We start from the raw sequence: 21,513 nt of genomic DNA, 5'->3' as shown, positions 1-21,513 counted from the left end.
TGGTTTTATGACCATATAAAGCTGACCACATGGAAACAGAGCCTCTTCTATAAGCCCATACATTAAGAAAGTTGCACACTTTATTCCAAACAAGCATTGGTTTGTCTGGTATCTTTACAGCCTTACAGTGTTGAAGTGATTCTCAGCTAAACATTATGTCTGTTGTAACTTTGATAAGTGTTTCCACTTTTGCTATTTATTAGTGGTATTTGTGTGTGTGTGTGTGTGTGTGTGTGTGTGTGTGTGTGTGTGGTGTCAAATCTTGTGACTATTTAAAAATAAAGTACCATTGTAACTTAAAGTGACAATGTATGAGGATTCCTTGAATAACATTTTAAAGATAAGGGTTTGATTTTTGAATCAGATTAAAGATTTCATAAGCAAGTTTTCTAAAACTAAACACTTGCTCCCAGCCTTTCCAAATATTTTACACTTTCGAAGTGTTTTCATGACTTTAAAAATGATGAAATGGATCACAAACGATGAAATTTTAAAATCCAAACACTGAAAATGAATGTTTTATCCTGTTCTTTACCAACTTTTCTTGAAAATTAACTGTCCCACTGCACGAGAAAATATAAGCAAAGTCGTGATAAAGTGTGTTTTAAGTTCCACAGAAGTTAGTTCCAAAGAGATTTTTTTAAAACTAAAGTTAAGAAGGCAATGTTTAATTCCAGTTAGGGTAATGTCTGTTCAGTTTCCTGGTGACTGAACTAGATTAACATCACATTAGATCAACATGATATATTCACCTTTATTCAACTGTTTAAAAATGTAAAAAATCATCTTTAGCTGGTATTCCACACAAAAACAGGTGGCAGGCCAGATTTGGCCCACAGGCCGTAATTTGCCAACCCCAGGCTTAGAAACTTAACTTTCATAACATGCTGTGAGGTAGGTGTTATATCTTAATTTTATAGATTAAAAAAAGATACACAGAGATGTTAGGTAACTTAAGAGTCCCATAGCCAGTAAATGTTAGAACTATTTAAAATGACTAGTGTAGAATCTTACACATGGTTCAGAGTCAACTGAAACAGACATTTTTGCAAAGCCCTTCATCCTTTAGTCCACAGCATTTATTTGGTTATGAGGCCAATAAAGTGGTTGGCCCATCCAAAGGAACTTGAGTTTTCTTTTAAGTAGGCACTTGTTGATTGACTTTATTTTCATGTTTAAAAAGCTAGCTTAGTTGAAACACAGGCAGGGGAAAAGATCACTGTCTTGGTTTTATATTCTATACAGCTTTTTCCATCCCCTGAAGGTGTTTCAGATGCTTTTTTCCCCATTCATTCTCAAAAGATCCCTGTGTAAAAAGATAAGAATTAGCTAATTTTATACTTAGAGAAATTGAGGTGGTGGTTTGGGGATGTCATGTGACATTGGCATTGTGTCTTAGGGTCATAATATTAAAATCAGAACCAGAACTTGTACTTCTGACATTCCATACCATGAAATGTTTTGGTGGAGATGGAGCAATAATACACAAAAATATAGTTCTGGCACTCTCAAACTTCGTCATGGTAACAAATGACCTCTGACAAGTTTAGTAAGGGTTTTCAGAATAATTTCTAATTTTTAACTAATATAGTTGGAACATAAAGACTACATCAACCTAAATTATAAACAGAAATGGAAATCATTTAAATCACTTTTTCTTAAATGTAGAGCTGCTTCTTGCCGAAAATCAGTAGTATGCTGGCATTTGCCTTTTTAAAAGGAAGTTAGTTGCTCTTACTTCAAATGTTGGAGGGAGGGGCTTAATGTGTTGTGGATGTTTGCCAATTGCAACACCTTATACGCATTTCTTTTCCTAAGAGAATACTAAATTAGGGAGAGCGATTTTTTTAAAAGTCACCATTTGAAGATTTTTAGGGTAAGGAGAAAAAGCAAAGATGTTTCAGAATGAGAATATAAACACTGCTTTAACCTGGGTTGGCCTTCCAAAGCAAACATGAACTTCTTGGGCCCTGCTTTATTATTTCAGATCAAAATGCATGATCAATGTATGCTATTCCCATTGTGATTTTGCTGAGCATTTTCTGTAAGAAATGAGCAAAAACATTTTTCTACAACTCCATAATTTTTTTTAAAATCCATGCTTCAATTTTTAATGACTGCATAAGTCCTCATGGTAAGGGATATACAGTCCTCCACTATACTGGATCAAAGGGTTTATTGTTACTGTATCTTAAAATCAGAAACAAGGTTATATTTAATGCCTCCCCACCAAAACAAACAAAATATGGACACACACAAAACAAAAACCCTCAACATCCTTGTTTGTTTGAATTAAGAATACCATTATTGCATTGTGTAAACTTGTAATCATATTCTTGAACAAATAATATTGAAGTGCATGTATGGTTATAATGCTACTGTCCATAGAGAGCTGATACGTCTCCTCCATAGTGCCAGTATGACACATTTTTCTTCCCTCCCCTATCTTCATCCCCTCCCCATCCCTAAGTGCCTTTTAATTTATAGTTAATAACATTTGATTCCAGAACATTGCTCACTACCATCAGCTTTTGAGTTTATCTTCTCCTGTAAGCTTGTCCACTGACTTGAAACGCACCCTTTAATTACTTGGATTATTTAATTTCTTGTTTTCCCCTCCATAAAGAAACTGAAATGACCTTTAAACTTTTGACTTTATGACCAAAAATATTTTTTAAATGAAGAACTGTACCCATAAAAAAAAAAAAAAGAAGAAGAATCCTGGTCACAACTATTTTATAAATACGTGACTGTATTTTTCTTCATGTCCAGAAACTTATCAAATAGAATTCAGGTATATTCCTCCCAAAAGCACACAGTTCATAGATCTAACACCAAGTTTTCATTTGTTCCAAAATGGGCAAGAGAATGAAGGCACAGGCTCACTTTGTATCAATAAAGGACATCAAACACAGTCATGAGGCACTAATGACATAAGCGTAGTCAACCACAAAAAGCAGGTGTTGAAAGTCTTCAGTAACTTCTCTCCCTTTAACATTTGGCAAAATTCATTCTAGATATTTTAATACCTCAGAAAGAAAAAATAAATAAGACATGCTACATTAAAATGTCAGATTACCTATGGTGAGTCTTTAGAAATATAAGGAAAGGGATAAAACGAATGGAGGGGACCACAGACTTCCTAGATTCCTGGATTATCCTTCCTTTCTGAGGGTCTCAGGTGTCTGTGTGCATCTGTGGAAATGCCAGCTGTACCTGAAGATTGAAGAGATTGTTGGTTGGTATTGCTGACATGGTCCCTCAACACTACTAAAAGTTGTATGACAAAAACAAAGCGAGCTTGATTTCTGCTCTTTAGTCCTGTGTTAAGAAACCTAAGTCAAATCTGGTTATTTAAAGGTGATCTAAAAAGTTTAAAATAATGGTAAAATACATTCTAGCTTCCCAAGGAGAAGCAGATTAAATATTTAGATTTCAATGGCAAGTAAATACACCTTAAAGCCAAGTTAGTTTTTCTCTTGTAGGAGAGTTTATACAAACTACAAAAAGTTACTGTTTCTCTACTGCTGATGACCACATCACTCACAGAACAGACCAGGAACTAGTTTCATGATTTTAAGAGACATTTTCCATGACACTATACCAAACATGAGGGCTGAATCTAGACAGAGCAGATCTGCACTCACAATATCCCTACTGCAAATATATGACAACTGAACCACAAAAACAGAGCCCAATCTCTGTTTACATCAAAACCACCGTCTACGTGATACATGATTACTTGCTTTCTATGGGTTACTACCACCCGTTGCAGGACTACAGCTGGCAGCCTGTAGAGCGTGCCATGTACAAGGAAGCCTAGGCCTACAACTGCAGAAATAACGTGGAAATGTACCAACTTATCCAAAGGAATTAAATATATTTTAAGAATTTTTTCCAAGGAAACTAATTTTGATATTATTTCCCAAGTCCTTCAACTAAAGATGCCCTGATAATTTTTGCCTTTTAACAAAAGCTACCAAGAGCTACCAAAAATGTTTATCTGTTTCTAAGTATTAGGAACAAAGGAGCTGATACCGCATGTATTCATGAATAATTGTTAATATTTCAGTGAGTTACAATAAACTTTTTGCATGCTTGAAAAAGTAATTGTAAAGGAATCATAAGGAGTACTTTTATGGATGGATCTCAATAATTGGGTGTTTTCACTTTAAAAACAACCTCTAATATTCATCTCTGAAAACAGTAGGTATGTATATGTGTTTATAGATGTATCGATATGTTTGCATGTGTGTATATACACACACACACTTGACCCTTGAACAATGTGGGGGTCAGGGACACAGTCAAGACTCTGCTTATATCTTTGACTCCTCCCAAAACGTAACTACTAATAGCCTACCATTGATCAGAGCCTTACTAGTAATATAAACAGTTGATTAACACATTCTGTATGTGTATTATATCCTGTATTCTTAAAAGTAAGCTAGAAAAACAAAAATGTCTAAGAAAAATTATAAGGAAGAGAAAATACATTTAGAGTATTTATTGAAAATAATCCACAAAAAAGTGGACCTGCACAGTTCAAACCCATTTGTTCGAGGGTCAACTGTATATATATATATATATATTTTCATTTCCATGCTTATTACATAAAAACAACTATCAGAGATATCAATCTATCAGTGTCAGCTGATATATATCCAATTAATTCACTGCAGAAGGGAAAATAAGACAAAATAATCTAAAGTAATCAGTAAAGCTCACAGTTCAAAAACATGTTTTCTCTTTTTCTTTTTTTTTTTTTTTTGCTTGTTTGAATTTTTTTGGTAGTTTATCTGTGCACTGTTATACAAGCTTATTCCAGATTAATGGCCTCCAAGTAGATTTGAAAGGAAGCCTGAAGACTTCTTATTTTGCTGCATTTCTTCCTGGTCTTGTGAAAGTCCCAATTCACTCTCAATCTGATCGAGCTCTGACTGGTCAAGGAGTTCAAAGTCATCCCCTTCTTCAGTGTCCGCATCCTCTCCTGGGCTGGGTGTAGGCTGAGAAAGGGCTTGCTGCGCGCCCTCTATCTGGTCTTTGATGGCGGCAGTCACTGCAGCTGTGATGACGTCCCCCGCCAGGTTGCTCATCAGTTGAAAGGTTTGGTCACTGCTCAGAGGAAGAGTGAGACCAGCTGCTGATTGCCTTTCTCTGCTGGGTCTGAGACCGCTGTCCAACTGTTCCTTCTTTCTCTGGAGCTCGGTGGGCAAGCCAAGGCTTAACTCCTCTTCATCGTTTGTTCCGCCATTTTCCAGAGATGGAAAATCTGAAAGGCCTCGAGAGAAAACTTCCTCACTAGGTCGGTCAAGATCTGTGAAATGTATAACAGAAGTTCATGCTTAAGCACCAACATAGATTTCAAATAAAAGAGCTGTCTAAAAGATATCTAATTTTAGTCTGAACCCTCTGGGCAATCTTGGCACTCAGCTAGCCTCCTGGTTGAGTTTAAATCAGCTCAACTACCCATATTGGACCCCTCCCAAATCTGGGACAGTATCCACAAGTACACAAATACTCCACATGTCCCCTACATCTTTAACTTTCGTCATAACACAAAGCGGTGTACGTAATGACTGAATATTCAGCCTGTCTAGTGTTAGCTTGAGGCTTTGACTAAAGTCTAAACGTTCACTATAAACAAAAATCTCATCCTGCCCCTGGGGAGGAAATTAGCTTAAGCCAATGTGGATATGTATGATCACAAAATAAAAATAATACTTCAGTTGGAGGTTTCATGGTATCTGGCACAGCAGATGTGGAATAGTCCCCAACCTTAGCATTTTCATCCTTGAGGATCTGAGTATCTGTAACCTGTGTTTGTCTAAAGCAATGAATTAGAAGAAGCCATTGCTCCTTCTATTCCATGTTCAGCCTCAGAGCTTAGGGAAGCATTTGACTTACCATAAATATAGCTGAAACTGATCATATCATTTTAACCACTCATGTCCTGAATATATGTGTGTGTGTGTGTAATGTGTGTAGTATATACACACTACACACACACACACACACACTCTCTCTCTCTCTCTCTCTCTCTCTCTCTCTCTCTTATAAGATTTGGGACATTTGAAAGCAATGCCAGGTTCACAGACAAACTGGTTTTATTGTTTTTCACTTTTCATAGAAATCTTTCAGTATAATGGCCAACTCTTTAGAATAGTGATCTGAAATCTTCAATTTAATTACAGAAACATCTACATCTGTGGGTTAATTACATCTGTGGGTTGGATTGTCATTGTCCTTTCATTGTGTAAATCTGGGATGGGATGCTCAAAAGCAAAGTGTTTTCCAGGTCTTGTGGGTATTTAGAGATTGTAGAGCTTCTGTGGACCTCAGTCATCCTCTTGGTCTAACGCACTTTAAAGATGAGGAAACTGAAGTCCACACAAATTTTGTCACCTGTTTAAGATCATAGAGTTAGCTAACTACAAGGGGAAGCCAGCACTTGGGACTTCTCCCAGTCCCCAAACCTGTCTCCTTTCCAACCCTGCACAGCTTCCTCCTTCCTTTAGAAAAAGAGTATTTTTGCATTTAACCTAATGATTCAAAATGAGAGTTTTTAAAATTTTTAAACTAACTGAAGAAAAACATGAGAAACCTTGGAGTCAGCTTTGGATTTGGAGAACTTGCCCTCCATAATTCGGTCCCTGTTAATGAGAACTAGCCCCAGATATTTCCAATTAGCCTCTCTCTTCCCCTCTTCCCATTCTTGCTATAAACAATGCCACTAGATATTTTAGACATTAATTTTGTTCACAGTTGATATTTGTTTTCAAAATAAAGGCAGATTTTGGATATCGAACTTGCTTAGATTTTTTTCTCATCAAAAAATAATAGCTTTTGAGATATAATTCATATGCTATAAAATTTACCCCTTTAAAAGTGTACAATTAGTGATTTTTAATATATTCACAAAGCTATACAACCATTGCAGCTATCAAATTCTAGAACATTTTCATCACTCCACACATAAATCCAAACTAAAAAGAAAAAAAGAAAAGAAAGAAACCCAAACTAACTACCACTCACCATTCCCTTCTCCCCAGGCCCCAGAGCAGCCCTGCATCCACTTTCCATCTATGTGGCTTTGCCTGTTCTGCACACTGCACATAAATAGAGTTATACAACACGTGTGGACTTGTGTGTCTGGCTAATTTCATTTTGCCTAATGTGTTCAAGGCTCATCCATGGTGTAGCAAGTATCAGTACTTCATTCTGATGGCCAAGTGGTAGCCCAGTGTACAGACACGCCCCCTTCTCTTTACCCATTCAGCAGTGGACAGAGTTAAATATTTCTGCATGCACACATAATAATAGAAAAAGGAGAAATGTGAACGCACCATCGGAAGTGTCCGTCTGTGGTGTGTACCCTTCTGAAAGGTTGAAGGTCCCGTTGTCGGTCCAGGAGACCTCGGACACGTCTGTGTCGGACACAGACAACTCTTTGGCAGCCGTCGTCAGGCTAATCTGTGTTAATAGAAATACCGGTGGCACACTGTAAACTTCTGTGGCAATCTTTTGAAAACTCTACACTAACACCAAAAATGTCAGAATAATAAAAACCATATGAGTATTTTCCTTTCAGAATTGTTCAATTAACCTAGAGAAACAGGAGGAGTCTACTAGGAAAATCACTCCGCTTTAGCACATGTAAATAAATTCACAGTCAAACTACACAGGAACAAATTGAGAACTAAACAACAACAAAAAAAATACCTTAGGACAAAGAGCTGAAAAGTCTAATTCACTGTCATCTTTGTGACTTTTTTCTTTGTCTGCTTCTGTTGAGAAAAAATTTGGAAGCTTTCAGTTTCCCAGCCAGCTTAGACATAGCGTATTTTATCCATTACATATCCTTACCCACATTCTTCATTTTCTCCCGTGCTTCCGTAAAATTAAATGTTCAAGCTTCACATATTTGCAAAGGTCTGATTTCCAAGGGAAATGGTCCATATCAGTGGTTCTCAAAATGTGGTCCCTGAACCAGTGGCATCAGCACCACTGGGACGGTTTTAGACATGCACGTTCTCCAGCCCTACCCTGGGCCAACTGAGCCAGAAACTCGGAGTGCGGGCCCAGAAATCTACGCTTCCTAGGCCTTCTAGGCTGTTGTGGTGCTTGCTAGAGTTTGAGAATCTATAAGGTCATAGGACAAGTGAAAATTGATCACACTGGTTTTTCCTCCGCGTATTTTCTTTCCCATTCTTTTGATTATATGGTTCCCACACTCTTAGTCCTACCTGTGTCATTTTTTTATTTGCAATAGCCCAGCCCAAATTTCAAATTAAGAAAGTAAATCATAAATAACAAATGTAGAATGGTTGAATCCTTTTCTCCCTCCCCTGAAAATTTAATTAAAAAGTCAATTTATTGTATGTTTCTGAAAAGAAGAAAAGTCTAAATGGGAAAAGATTATGTTGCTTTGGGGGGATGTGCTTCTGTAATAATATGCCGTAAAAAGGCTAAAACACACTGAACTGTACTGAAGGTGATTTCATTATAAATAGCTCACTGATGTCTCATTTCATGTGTGGAATCTAAAAGTCAAACTTTACCTACCAGATCTCTCACGTTTCTTCTGGTTAATATATTCTCCAATTCCAAAATCTAGTTTCAGCAGAACTGACTTGATTTTGCTGTATATTCTTTGTCCCATATCATTACACTTAAACAGTGGACACAAAAATGCACACAGTACTGAAATATAAGAAGGAAGAGTGTGGGTAAGATTATCTTTATTCCAAAAGGCTCCATCTTTGTATTCCATAAAAATATTTCAGTTCCCTTACTGACAAATAGGATTTTTTCTTAGGGAAAGGCTTCTAAGAAATAAGTTCATAATTTCATTTCTTCCCCCTGTAATAAAAACATTTAATCCTACATGCATACGTTTGCGCGCGCGCGCGCACACACACACACACACACACACACACACCCCTCCCCCCCCATGTTTATAGTCACTGTTTTCAAAGATTTGTAATTAGATCAACTCCCTCCCCTCAATCCTTTTACCCTCAAAATATATACAAAGACTCCATGCTTTCCAAACAACAGTCCTAGCGGGACTATTTAACTTATTTGTTAAATGCCATTGCACCATAGGAAAGTTAATTACTTGTTTGCCTCTCATCAGTCATATTGGAATAGTACCAATTTGGGGGCTGTTGTGTAGGATCAATGAGATGAATGCAAACCATCTGGATCGTGCCTTGCCCACATTAGGCTCTCCTCCGGCTCGCTTCTTCCTCACTTGCTGAACAAGGCAGATCCAGAGGCTGATGTTCTACATGAGTTCTACTTGGGAGAACAGATCTGAGCTCAGACCATTTGCCATCTGCGTCATGCATTAGGAATACAAAAAGAGATGAAGCTTGTATGGTCTTCCTAATATTTACTTCTTTGGTGTGGTTAGGAAACGTGCCTATTTACCTTTTAAATAGGAGCTGCAAACTCAAATACCTCTAGAAGCCAAGGTGGTATGTGTAAATTTTAAAAGCTGGTGTGAGAAAAATAGGGAAATAGGAGGGTTAGTTAAATGGAGCATGCCCACACCATCTAAAGGTGGCAGCACTAAGTCATATTTTTTAGGAAAAGCAGGAAAATCTACAATTTTTACAGCATTTTTGAGTTATAGTTGATGTACAGTAAAATGCACATATTTAAAGTGTATAGTTTGATATGTGTTGACCTGCATACAACTAAGAAACCATCACCACAGTAAGACAGTGACTATTTCTACCACCCCTAAGTGTCCACTTGTTTCTATTAATCCTTTCCTCCTGCCTTTCTGTGATTTCTTCTATCTCATCCCCAGGAAAGCAGAGGTCTGCTTTGTCCCTAAAAATTAGTTTGAATGATATATAAATAAAATCATACAGTATACAAGGTCTGTCCTGAAATTATCCAGCCATGAACTATGAAAAATAGACTTTTATTGAAGATATGAGATACAAGAAACATTGTTCACAAGACAATGATGCCTCACTCAGTCCCCTTCAAAGTAGGCACCTTGGGACCTCACACAGTTCTCCCAGTCACCATCAGCTGCCCCATTGTATTCTCCTGAATCTCATCGACAGTCTGAAATTTTTGCTCTTCCAAAGATGATTTTAGTTTTGGGAAAAGCCAGAAGTTGCAGGGCACCTAATCTGGGCTGTTGCGGGGGCTGAGCCACCTGGGTGATTTGATGTTCCACCAAAACACTCTATACAAGACATGATGCATGAGTGGGTGCATAGTCCTGATGAAGCTGCCAATCACTAGGTGCCCATAGCTGCGGCCTTCTGAATCATCCAAATAGTTTCCACCGAGAAATGTTCAACTTAACACAAAATCTGATGCAGATTCATTGCTCTACTCACTCAGTCATTTTGAATGTGACAGCCACACATTATACACGCTCCCTCAATGGCGTCTGCTGCCCTCACTGACTAGTACAGTGAAGTCATCATTGTTCACACATGCTCATTCCAGTCCACTCTCCTTGGCTGCCAGGTTACATCAATGTTGCACAAACCATTCTTGTTATATTAACAATGGCTGGATTTTTCCCAGACAGACCTCTGATACATTTTTAAAAACCTGGTTTCTCCAAATCTAATTATTTTGAGATTTATCCAGGTTGCCACACATACTAATATTTTAGTGGTGAGTAGTAATCCATTGTATGGATATACCACAGTTTATCTATATATCTGTTGATGAACATATGGACTGTGTTCCATTTTTGGCTACCACAAATAAAGCTGCTACGAACATTTGTGTATGAGTCTTTCAAGACTAATGCTTTCATTTTTCTTGGGTAAACACCTAGCTGTAGAATGGCTGAGATATATTGTACATTTTAAGAAACTGCCAAACTGATACCAAAGTGCTTGTACCATTCTACATACCCACCAACAGTATGTGAGAATTGCAGTTGCTCCATACCCTTGCTAAATTAGCTTCATGTGATGAGTATTTTAAATTTTAACCATTCTGGTTAATGGTATCTCATTGTGGTTTTAATTATTTTTTGAGCCACAGAACATGCACAAGGGAAAAAGTATTCATGTGTCTGGGAGCGGGAGTATAGCTTAATTATAGTTTTAAGACATCATTTAAAATATAATCAACCACTTATAATCCTGCCTTTTGGCAACTATTCTTCCAATTTTAAAATATAAACAAATCTCTAAGAAAAGGAGAAACTTTGTACAGGTGGGAATTAAAGAATAATCAACTTTCTTTATAATTAAGAACTCATCCTTCCTCTTCCATGCTATGGAAGGTCTCGTTGACCATTAAATAAAACCACATGCATCACATAAACTAGCCAAATGTTCCATACTTACAGAGTAGATAGCTGAGTATAACCCCAGGAATGTAACTTCCCAAGATCATAAAAAATGTGCACACACTGCAGACCAGGAGACAAAACTAGAAATCAGAGGAATAACATGATGGTTATGCATAACACCAAGACAATTCAGGATGCACACACAGTTATTTATCTATATGTGATCTATTACATCATGCCAAATGTTTTTCAGTGTTCTTTTGCCCTTAGTTCTGACTAATGACTGCAGTGTTCAACCAGCCTTAGTCCATTTTCACACTTGGTAATAATCATTTTGAAGTTCCAGAAGCTCATTTCGGCACAGTGCACAATGTCTCCCATTAATCATGTCTGGGGCTGTATTACTGCCAGATGCAAGAGAACTGAAGATTTACATGCCCCTAGAAACTTCTTTTACTCAGGATCACTCACTGAATATAAAGCAGCCTGCTAACTAAATCTGCAGATTCAAACTATTTACTTCTATAAGCCCAATGAAATTGACAAACACAGCAAAACACGTTACAGAAATTAGAGGCATTTCCGTAAATGTAACGGTGATTTGCACAGCTGATGAGCTGCTGGGATAACTCTACTGGCCGTTACTGTCTCCTCCATAACTACATCAAATTGACCACCTTCTATGTCACCTGGAAACAAACTGCAAATGAAATTCCTACAGTGAAATGTGATTATGTTCCGTCAGTCATGACCCCCCAAAACATCTGGATTGTTTTTAAAAATTTAAACATAAAGATAGAAAAAGTATCCCATAAAATCTTCACAAATTTTCCAGACTCTAATCATAAAAATAAACTATCTTCTTTTGCTTTAATGGTGTTAAACACTTTTTGCTTTATGGTATTAAATTAAACTGATAATCAAAGAAAATAAGGAAATTTGAAAAAGACCACACAAATAAGGGATTTGTAACTAATCAATAACTGATAATAGGAAGAGCAAAGAGGTCTGCAATTCAGATTAACTTTGATTTTTTATTCACGGGATTAACAAACTAGTCAAAAGGAGAACCGATGAACTTGAGAAACTAAATTAAACAGCTACTTTTGAAATAGCAAGGGCCCTTGAAAAATATGGCATTCTAGTAGTAAAATGGAAGAGGAAAGACCTTAAAACTTGAATGAACAAGTAAGTCTATAAAAGCGTTAGCATACTCAGAATTCAGCCTTGCAAAGAGATTTCACATTATCCTCTGAATCTATAGCATCCTCCTCTTAAACTAATTGACTTGGGGCCTATGAAGGCAATCCAATGAAGATTTAAGTTCAGAATCTCCTAAAAATGTTTAATCATTTTGGTAAAATAGGCATAAAAAAATGTACCACCCCCACAAAGAATATCTATTCTAAAAATCTATCCATATACAACCTTGCTTCTTTAATATGTTCAAAATGTGTCCAAGCACAGTTCTATGATTTAGTACTAGTACTGACGTTGAGAGGGGCTGTAAATGCCGACACTCCCAGGCTCGTCCTTCCAACCACAGCTGGATGGCTGAGAAACTTGAGCACAACACAGGGAGGCAAGGGGTCCACTGACGGCTCTGCCCCTCACCCTTGCTCTCAGGATCACAGCTGAAGCTGCTTCTACACAAAAAAATCACATAAGTCTGTGCGCTTCTCCGTAAAATCCCTTTCAAACCACATATGACTCTTCTCATAGGTTTTCATCTTCCTTGGAAAAAATACTCATTTCATTTATATAATCACTATGAATTTCTGTCAGAGGTTTTATTTCTTAAATATAAGAAAAATTTATAACAAAATAAATATAAAATAATATAAGAAACTCCACTTTTTAGATTAAAAGTGAGATCTAATTATCTCCAAAAACCCCTTTAAAGGACTATGTGTTCATTTCATCTCCCTTCAACTTCAGAACCAGGCTAAATACTATAAACTGAAATTCTTCATAGGATACTTTTTCTTCTTGGTCTGGATGACAAGACCAGTCACCATTCATTTTAGTTAAGGAGCTAGATAAATATGTATAAAAATAGAAAACCAATCCAATTTCAAAATAAGAGGCTGAAGTTTTTCCTACACTAACACCCTAATGTTTCTGGACCTTGCTAATATCAACTTCCATGGCATGTGTTCTAGCAAAGTATGTGCTGAATTGGAGAACACTCACAAGTGTTCTCACAAGCTGATAAAATAAGTTATTTTATTTGTTTCTAAGTTTACTGCATATTTTAAAACACACAGTAATTCTCCTGTGCTGCAAAACTTGCCTTGCCAGGGCTCTGCTGTTTGAAAAGAGACATTTCTTGAAGAAACATGCTGAAATTCATCCATGATTCTGCAATACAGTGGCTGAGCCTGGGTCTTTCATCTGGTTTGGAATTGATAACTTCCCAGCTAAAGAGAGAAGAAAAGAAAACAAAAAAATTTAACTGAACTTTGGATGATTCAATGTTCATTTGCTTCTGCAAATATTTATTGCACACACACTGCTGGCTGCGCTCTCCGGTAAAGCCCTGGACAGAAGCAAACAAGCCAATGCCTGCCTCACAGAGCTGACACATCAAGAGCAGAGATACAGGCTAAACGACCAGCTACACAATCACCCAGCTACAATAAGGGGCAGGCTGAGGGAGAGAGAGAGGGTGAGGGTGTTAGGATACCTTCTCTGAAAAAGTCACTTGAAGCTAAAGTCTGAATTAGCAGGAGATTACCTTAAGGGCTCAGAGAGTTCCTGAAAGAACAATGTGCAACATATGCGAAGGCCCTGCAGTAAGAAGGGGTAAAAACACTATTCTGAACTGTGGGTGTGGCTCCAGCAGAGTGAACCAAAAGAATATCCTTGCACAAAGCTGGGAAAGTAGCAAGTGGACTAGGTCTTCGAGGCCCTATGGGACTTGTTAGAAACACTTCAAACCTTAAGGATGAGGAAGCCACAGTATTTTCAAAGAAACCTTGGCATTAATCTTATCATCATCATCACCAACAGTCATCCTCATCACTGCCAACAGTGAATTTTCAATATATACTACGATTGGTCAACTCTACAGAAAGTTGTTAAACTCAAAAGAATCTCACAATACCTCATATTATCCCAATCCTCATCACAGAATTTGTTGAATGCAGAGCATGTCCCCAGCATGTACTGTGTCCTTGCCCTCATTTTCCCCCAGGAACCTCGGCGAGCTAAAAACTAGTCACAATCACTGCAGGAGGAAGGCATGAGCAGATACAGGGCATTCCCTACAATTACAATGACATCAAGTTCAAATCCCATTCCTGCAATCCTAATTCATCATGAAAATGTCAGTTCAAACAAGCCCTGCTTAGGGCCCTCAAAGTCATTCATTTATTTTTTTTTTATTTAATCTTTATTGTATTTCCTTCCATTACCATTTAGTCCCCTTATACACCCCTCCCCAAGCAATCACCACATTGTAGTCCATGTCCATGAGTCCTTTTTCTTTTTTGCTCAATCTGTCCACCCCAACCCCCTTCCCCACTAGGTTTCACCCTGCTCTCCATCTATGAGCCTGTCCCCATTTTTCTCCTGGGTTCCGTTTGTTTATTAGTGCCTACCATGATGAAGACACTGCTATAGAGCTCAGGATGTGGCCATAAACTAAACACGTTTCTAGAAGAAGACAAGAATTATGGGTGAGCTACCATCTGAGCTGTGACCGCAGGAGTACCGGGAAGAAGGTGGATTCAACTCCAGCAGCCCGCAGACAAGTCCAAACTCCCTTGGCCCTCAGTGCTCAACTACACAGAAATCGTGTACATACAGGTTCTGTTACTTTTTAATGTACTTTGAATACTAAAGCAATTTGTAAACTAAGTAAATAAAATTTCCTTTTTCAATATTAATTTTAACCCAAGTTTAAGTGAATGCAATAGCATTTTTTTTTTAAGTATTTCATTTTTGTCCTTCTTTGTTCTATCAGCCTCAACTAATTGCTCTGCCAGAGACCCACTAAGCTAAGCTGTTCAGGCTGATGCTACTCCACTGGGTGGATATTTGCCAAATGATAAGGGGTTGTTTAGGCATCAGGGAGTGGTTTAAGCAGCCTTAACTCCACCCCCTCTCATGGTGACCAAGTCTAGCACTAGATTTGCATACCTCCTAAATGATTCCAGACATATTAAAGGAAGCACTTAAGTGTGTGGCTAGAAAGCCCTTATCTGTAACAAAGTCTTGCCAATATGTCTTTTTAATAGGAAAATATTTTATATAGGACAACAAAAACTGTAATAGCAAAGGAAATAATAAGGTTATTAAACAGCACTGTTTTCCTCAGAACAATGTAGACGTGCTGCAAATTGGCAGGGCTAGACTAGGCTACTGCGCAGTTTAATGAGATGGCAGAAACATAGGTTTTAATTTCTGCTCTCTATGCATATTAAACAGTATTTTAGAGATTTTGTGGAACTCTTTGGCAAATATAATTTTTTTTAAAAGCAATGAAAAACTTATCATGGAACAATTTGATTATTACCCCTTTAATGATTATAAGGAAATGAAGGAACATTTCCTATTTGGAAACATATTTAAAATATGTAATTTCATTAGGACAATGAGCCAAAAAGGTGAGTTGTGTTCAAGCAATAAAAGTTAAAACAGCAGTGGAGATGAACTCCAACTCCATGTTTGTCTCTGAACCTCAGAATCCTAATATGAAAGAAAAAGTCACAGAAGAATGTATACAGCAGTATTTCATTTATGTGAAGCTCAATATCATGCTAATAGATTATTTAAGCAAGAAAACGACAAAAAATAAAATAAAACAAGATTCAGGAGAGGAAACCTTGGGTGAGGGAGAGGAAGTAGGGACTGGGACCTGAACGAGGCATGTGGGAGTTTCCTGGGTATTGGTCATGTCTATTTTTTAAATTTATTTTTCAGTTACAGTTGACATACAATATTGTATTAGTTTCAGGTATGCTAGTCATGTCTATTTCTCAGGTGACGGATGCATGAGAATCAACGTACTACCATTCTTAAAGCTATACCTTTATGTACATGTGTACATACACTTCTTAGATGCATATATCTCACTTCACATCCTATAGTCAAAATATAAATGTTACTGAAGTCTTGCCTCAGTTTACGTACTTGTGAAGTAGAAATAATATTTCTGCTGGTGAGAGTCATGAAAAATTATTTTCTGAATAAATGGTACTTAATAGATAGGTTCTGGAACCTTCTGCTAATGCTATCTTTAGGATTCATGTCTCAGAAGTTACACATTTGTATACATTTTTTATTACTCTAGTAAGTAAATACCCTAAAATTGAAAAGGAGCCTAGTCTACTACTAAATCCCTAAAATTACCTAAATTATCTCCATATAGATAATGTTATAGCAAAGTCTACATACAACTTAAGGTGTCTAATACAGTGAAGTAACTGAAAATTGTTTGTCCTTAAGGACCTTACCTATTTTCACGGTGGGCTTCAAATGAAGAAAATGAAGAAAACTCAGTATCCATCCATCCATTACCCTATTCCCTTATTCAATAAAAAGTTATCAAGTTTTCCCATTGTGTCTTATATTATATTCAGTGTGTTTAGTATTGCTATTTCAAACCAACAAAAACTGAGTATCTGTAGCACTCACTGTTCCTTTCTCTGTCTATAGATACCATCACTTGGTGAGAAAAAGAGACACGAAAATATTCAATGTGTGAGTATTTTCCACAGCCATAAGAAGATGCTCATTTATATTAAAGTTTTCCCCCTTAGAGAAAGTATCCTGTGCCAGTTTTTGGGGACAAGAAATTCCATTGTTACTAACATTTGTACTAACATAAGAACTGTGAATAATTCTAATTGGTGTTTGAATTATTTGTATAATTAGCAACAGAAATGAGAAATTCATTTGGTACAAGTTGAAGATATGTTCTAACCAAATGGGTTTGGAAAGAGTAGTAAGTGGTTGAGATAACAATAAATGTATAAATGGTGCTGAATAAAATTTAATAGAGATAGGTATGATTTAAAAAGAAAATCTGAGTTCAAGGGCAAAGAGATGTCACTCTACATTTCTTTAAATGAACCATGGACCCTGATGGGTCACTGGGAGGTTTATAATAGCTTTAAACCACCCAGTGACTAATTCTGAGTTCCGCTGGAATGTACATTTCTATTGTCTTCCATTATAGATAGTCTACCATTAGCTTATGACACCACAGTTCAATTTAGGTAATAAAGGTATGTAATACATACTATAATTAATATAGTTATGTAGTATAGAATGAGATGGAACATTTGATGTCAACTTTTCAAAATCCCTTATTATTATAGATGAAGAAAGTGAAACCCAAGTTTCCCCCGCTAATCTGGGGCAGAGCTCAGACCTGAGGCCAAGACTTCTAATTTCCAAAGCAGTTCTTTTGCCTTTAAACATGAGCCCTCTTTAAAGGATGAGTAAATTCAACTACATTCTTTGAGGAAACCCAATATTGTAACTTAGAATGAGAAGGAGCATTTGATGTGCCTCCCTGTTCCTGTCTAGAATCAGAAGGAATAAGGTGTGATTGACCCATATCCATGTGGCCTCATATAGGACCCGCTTTGGCCCTTAATCTGCAGAATCCAAACACTCAGCAGAAACTACAGTTCAGGTTAGGTAGCTGGTTGACATTTAATACAGGTGACATCTATACACACACAGACACACACACACACACTGAGTTGCCCCAGAATGAAATTCTAGGTTTTCCTAGAGACCTTTATCTAGAAAACACATAAGCAAAGAAAGGATCTCCTGTGAATCCTGGACAATGTTTGGGAAAGAGATCTTTTACATGGCGTATGGCTATCTTCCCACCATCCTTGACACCGATCAACCTGCAACATGAGGTCCAACAAACATAAAAGGACGCTTAAAAACAGTGTGAAGCTTTACCAAGTTCGTAACAAAAGATTATAAAACTCTTGTATGACTGAAGGTAATCCAGTGGAGAAAACTAGTAGATAGTGGCTTGAGGTTAATAGTCCACAATTTATTTTTTCCCTCCTTAGTTTCAGAGAGAACATGCATTTGCCAGGTAAAGGGAAGTAAGATTCTTTAGTTCACCTGTCTGTCTGTCTGTTCTTCTTCCCTTCCTCACCTGCTTGCTTTCTTCCTTCCTTCAGCTTTCTCTTTCACTCATGCCTTCACTAAGGAGTGAAACTCCTGCACATTCCAGCCAAGAGATAAGGACCCCTTAGAGTTCCTCCCTTGTGACCATCACCCCAACCTCCCACACTCTTGGTGAGTCCAGCTGAAGTGGCTCCAACCAACAAGCCACAAGTCCCTCATGGTCACACCATCTCTCAAATGGGCTTTGCCCAAGGATTTGCAGCGGTGTGGTGCTTTCAAAAAAAAAAAAGTATCAAAAGTATGGCCCAGCAGATTCATTTAGACATTATCCTTCTTTAAAAAAAAAAAAAGAACAAAAACAAAACCCCCTGAAGGACAGATGTTTAATAAAAGCCATTCTGCATGGTCAAGACAAGTCTTTATTTACCAAAGAACCAGCTTACGGTTTCACCTGCCTGAGGAACTCGAAGGGACTAGAAATTAAGAAGATGGCTCCTCAGATGAGCAGCCCCACCTGCCCTCGCCTCCCCTCACAGAAGGCTGCTCTGGCCTCCCAGCAGAGCTTTAATGCAGCAGCATCCCTTCTTTCTGCCTCCATCTTCCTGTTGGGATACACTTAGGTATATACAGTAGGCAGCCTGACCCAAATAATCCTTCTTACAGGAGCGATTTTCAACCTGTTTCATCTCATGGCACAAACTAATTACTAAGATTTGGTGACACACCAAAGTATTTACTTTTTGCCAATCAGACCAAAAAAATAGGTATAATTTGGATTCATTCACACTAGATGGCTCTTGTTGTGTTTAGCTGTTGTCACTTTTTAATTTGACAGTCTAAGGGAAAAGAAGTCAGCGCCCCTGATTAAATAGTCAGGCATGGAATGTTTAAAAATTCTATTGGCACACCAGTGTGCCACGGCCACACGGATTGCAAAGTGCTGTTCTAGGAAATTCCCAAGATGACTGTGAACCCCCAGGGCACTGTTTAAACAGCGGCCATCTGGGCCTCACTCCAGAGCTTCTGGCAGCGCAGACTTGCGGGGGAAGTGCAGAAATCTGCATTTTTAGTAAGTATCCTAGGTGTTTCTGAGGCATTTCTTACATTGAGTGACTGTGAGAAACATCCCATGAGCAAGTTATGGAACATTGCCGTTTCAAAAATAAAGATAAAAGGAGAATTTGTTTTGGGGCAAGATGGTCTATCAGGGACCCAATTTTCCCTCCTATCAGAAAGAAGGGAGGAAGGGGAAGCATAGAGAAAGAAAGAAAGAAAGAAAGAATAAAATATGTGAACGCTGGTTTTCAAGACCCTGGGCATGATGCAAGGCAAGCCGGGGATCCTGGGAAATGGGTGAGTGCTCCCTGCTGTGAGTTCCTGGCCAGGGAGCAGGAAGGATGGGTCCCGTGACTACCTAAGAGGAGGAGCTAGAACTCAGTCCAAAGAGAGGACCAAACAGGCCAAAGTTGGCAGGCCTGAGCGTGGAGACTGGAGCCTGCAGGGAGAATGCTGACCATCAAAGGGGACCCCTGCGGCCTCCACCTGAGGGCTGCCACTGCGTGTGTGCGGAATGGGGGCCGGGAACAAGCCATGGAAAGGACAAGAAGGAACAGAGTCCTATGCTCACACAAGGCCAGAACGATACCTGGTCCTACCGACCAGGCTGAAAAACCTCAAACTCGTGGACATCGGGTGCTCAGAAGGGTTTTGCCTCAGTTACAGAGAGTAATTAATCCTAGACTAAATGCTGCTCTGGTTCTAACAAGTCTTAAAAGCAAGCTCCAAAAGGATCAAAAGGATTTGAGGTAATTTAACTGTGGCAGATACAGGAATAAAAAATGGTGAGTTTTGGTATGAACCAAATAACTCACGTGGTCCAACTGGGATCTGAAGGATTTAATTTTCTTTCATGTTACCTTTAAAATTATTGTGTACCTTTTTTCTTTAAAAAGACACTTAACAAAAACATTGCTTAAATTTTACATTAAAAGACAAGTTAGTCTTTGTACTGTTTAATGGCTTACACACATGAATGCACTTTAGTTTCAGAATGCAGCACACAGTGTTCTCCATGAGGGGGTGCTATACGACTAATAAGTGTGACACTCCTGTGCTCTTTAAAAATAGACTTAATTCTGTAAGACAGGACACATGCTAGCAGCCTCTTTCATCTCTTTCGTTCCCAGTGTCTTTGAGCTCTACAAAAATTAATGCTGAAACAAATGAATCTTGGCACAGAACAAATGACGTCCCTCAGTACCATTTCCCGTCTGTTCATTTCAATAAACGTGCATTGAGGGTGGCTGGTTGACTGTTGGTCATCATTTCTGGATCCAGGGATTTAAAGATGACTAAGGCACCCTCCCCAACCAATAAGTGAAACTTTGCATAGGACCCCAAACTGATCTCTCTCTCTCTCCCCCGCCCCGCCCCCGATCTCTTAATTAGACATGAAGCTCTCCTTTATAAAATGACATTTAATTAAGGCTATTGGAGAAAAAAAATCAAAAACTAAGTTGGGGATTAGACATGGGAGGAAAACGTCCTGCCAGCGCCAAGAGGCCAGGCCAGCCATAGGCATCCCCTTGGCAGGAGCCAATTCCCCCTTCTGGCCTCAAGTTCGTTTCTTTTTGGTTTCTGGCATTTGCAGCTCCAAATAAAGTGCTACATTTTCCGTGGGAATCAATGAAGAGTTGTTTAATATATTTTAAAGCAGGAAGTAGGAACAACTATTATTAAAAAGTTATGGAATAAGACTACACACAGAGATTAGTATCACAGTTTTACTGAGGCGGCAATGTTTAGTAGAATGGAAGAATGGAAATAGGGTGAATAATTCAAGTCAAGGCAGTTGGTGAACAATTCAAGCTAAGGAGGTTTCAAGCAGCGAGGACTAAGAATCATAGCTAACACCAGGGGCCAGGCACTGTTCTCTATGTTGTAAATTTACTCTCCTTTTCAGTCTGCACAACTAACCCAGGAGTGAAGTGCTATTTATTATTCCTGCCTTACAGAATGAGGAAATTGAGACCCAGACACATTAACTATCTTGCTCAAGATCAGAGAACTAATACACGATGGACTAAGAAATGGAACTGAAACTGTCCATAAGAAGAGACACA

At 38.2% G+C, this 21,513-nt stretch overlaps 1 protein-coding gene across 3 annotated transcripts in view; it reads right to left on the bottom strand.

Moving 5' to 3' along the window:
• Positions 1-2,083: 2,083 nt before the first annotated feature.
• Positions 2,084-21,513, bottom strand: part of RETREG1 (reticulophagy regulator 1) — a 114,115-nt gene continuing 94,685 nt past the window's right edge. For all 3 annotated transcript variants that reach the window (XM_054578311.1, XM_054578312.1, XM_054578313.1), the window contains 6 exons: positions 13,578-13,704; positions 11,340-11,424; positions 8,566-8,703; positions 7,723-7,787; positions 7,347-7,473; positions 2,084-5,317 (listed from right to left, as the gene is read on the bottom strand). In XM_054578311.1, coding sequence (XP_054434286.1) covers positions 4,830-5,317; positions 7,347-7,473; positions 7,723-7,787; positions 8,566-8,703; positions 11,340-11,424; positions 13,578-13,704 — 1,030 coding nt within the window. In that variant the 3' untranslated portion in view covers positions 2,084-4,829. The remainder of the gene's footprint in view (positions 5,318-7,346; positions 7,474-7,722; positions 7,788-8,565; positions 8,704-11,339; positions 11,425-13,577; positions 13,705-21,513) is intronic.

The sequence above is a fragment of the Pteronotus mesoamericanus genome, unplaced genomic scaffold, assembly GCF_021234165.1.
Source record: "Pteronotus mesoamericanus isolate MK-2021 breed Mesoamerican mustached bat unplaced genomic scaffold, CSHL_Meso_final contig_50, whole genome shotgun sequence".
NCBI lineage: Eukaryota > Metazoa > Chordata > Mammalia > Chiroptera > Mormoopidae > Pteronotus > Pteronotus mesoamericanus.
The sequence above is the reverse complement of the archived record's forward strand: the minus strand, read 5'-3'. Positions and strand labels throughout refer to the sequence as shown.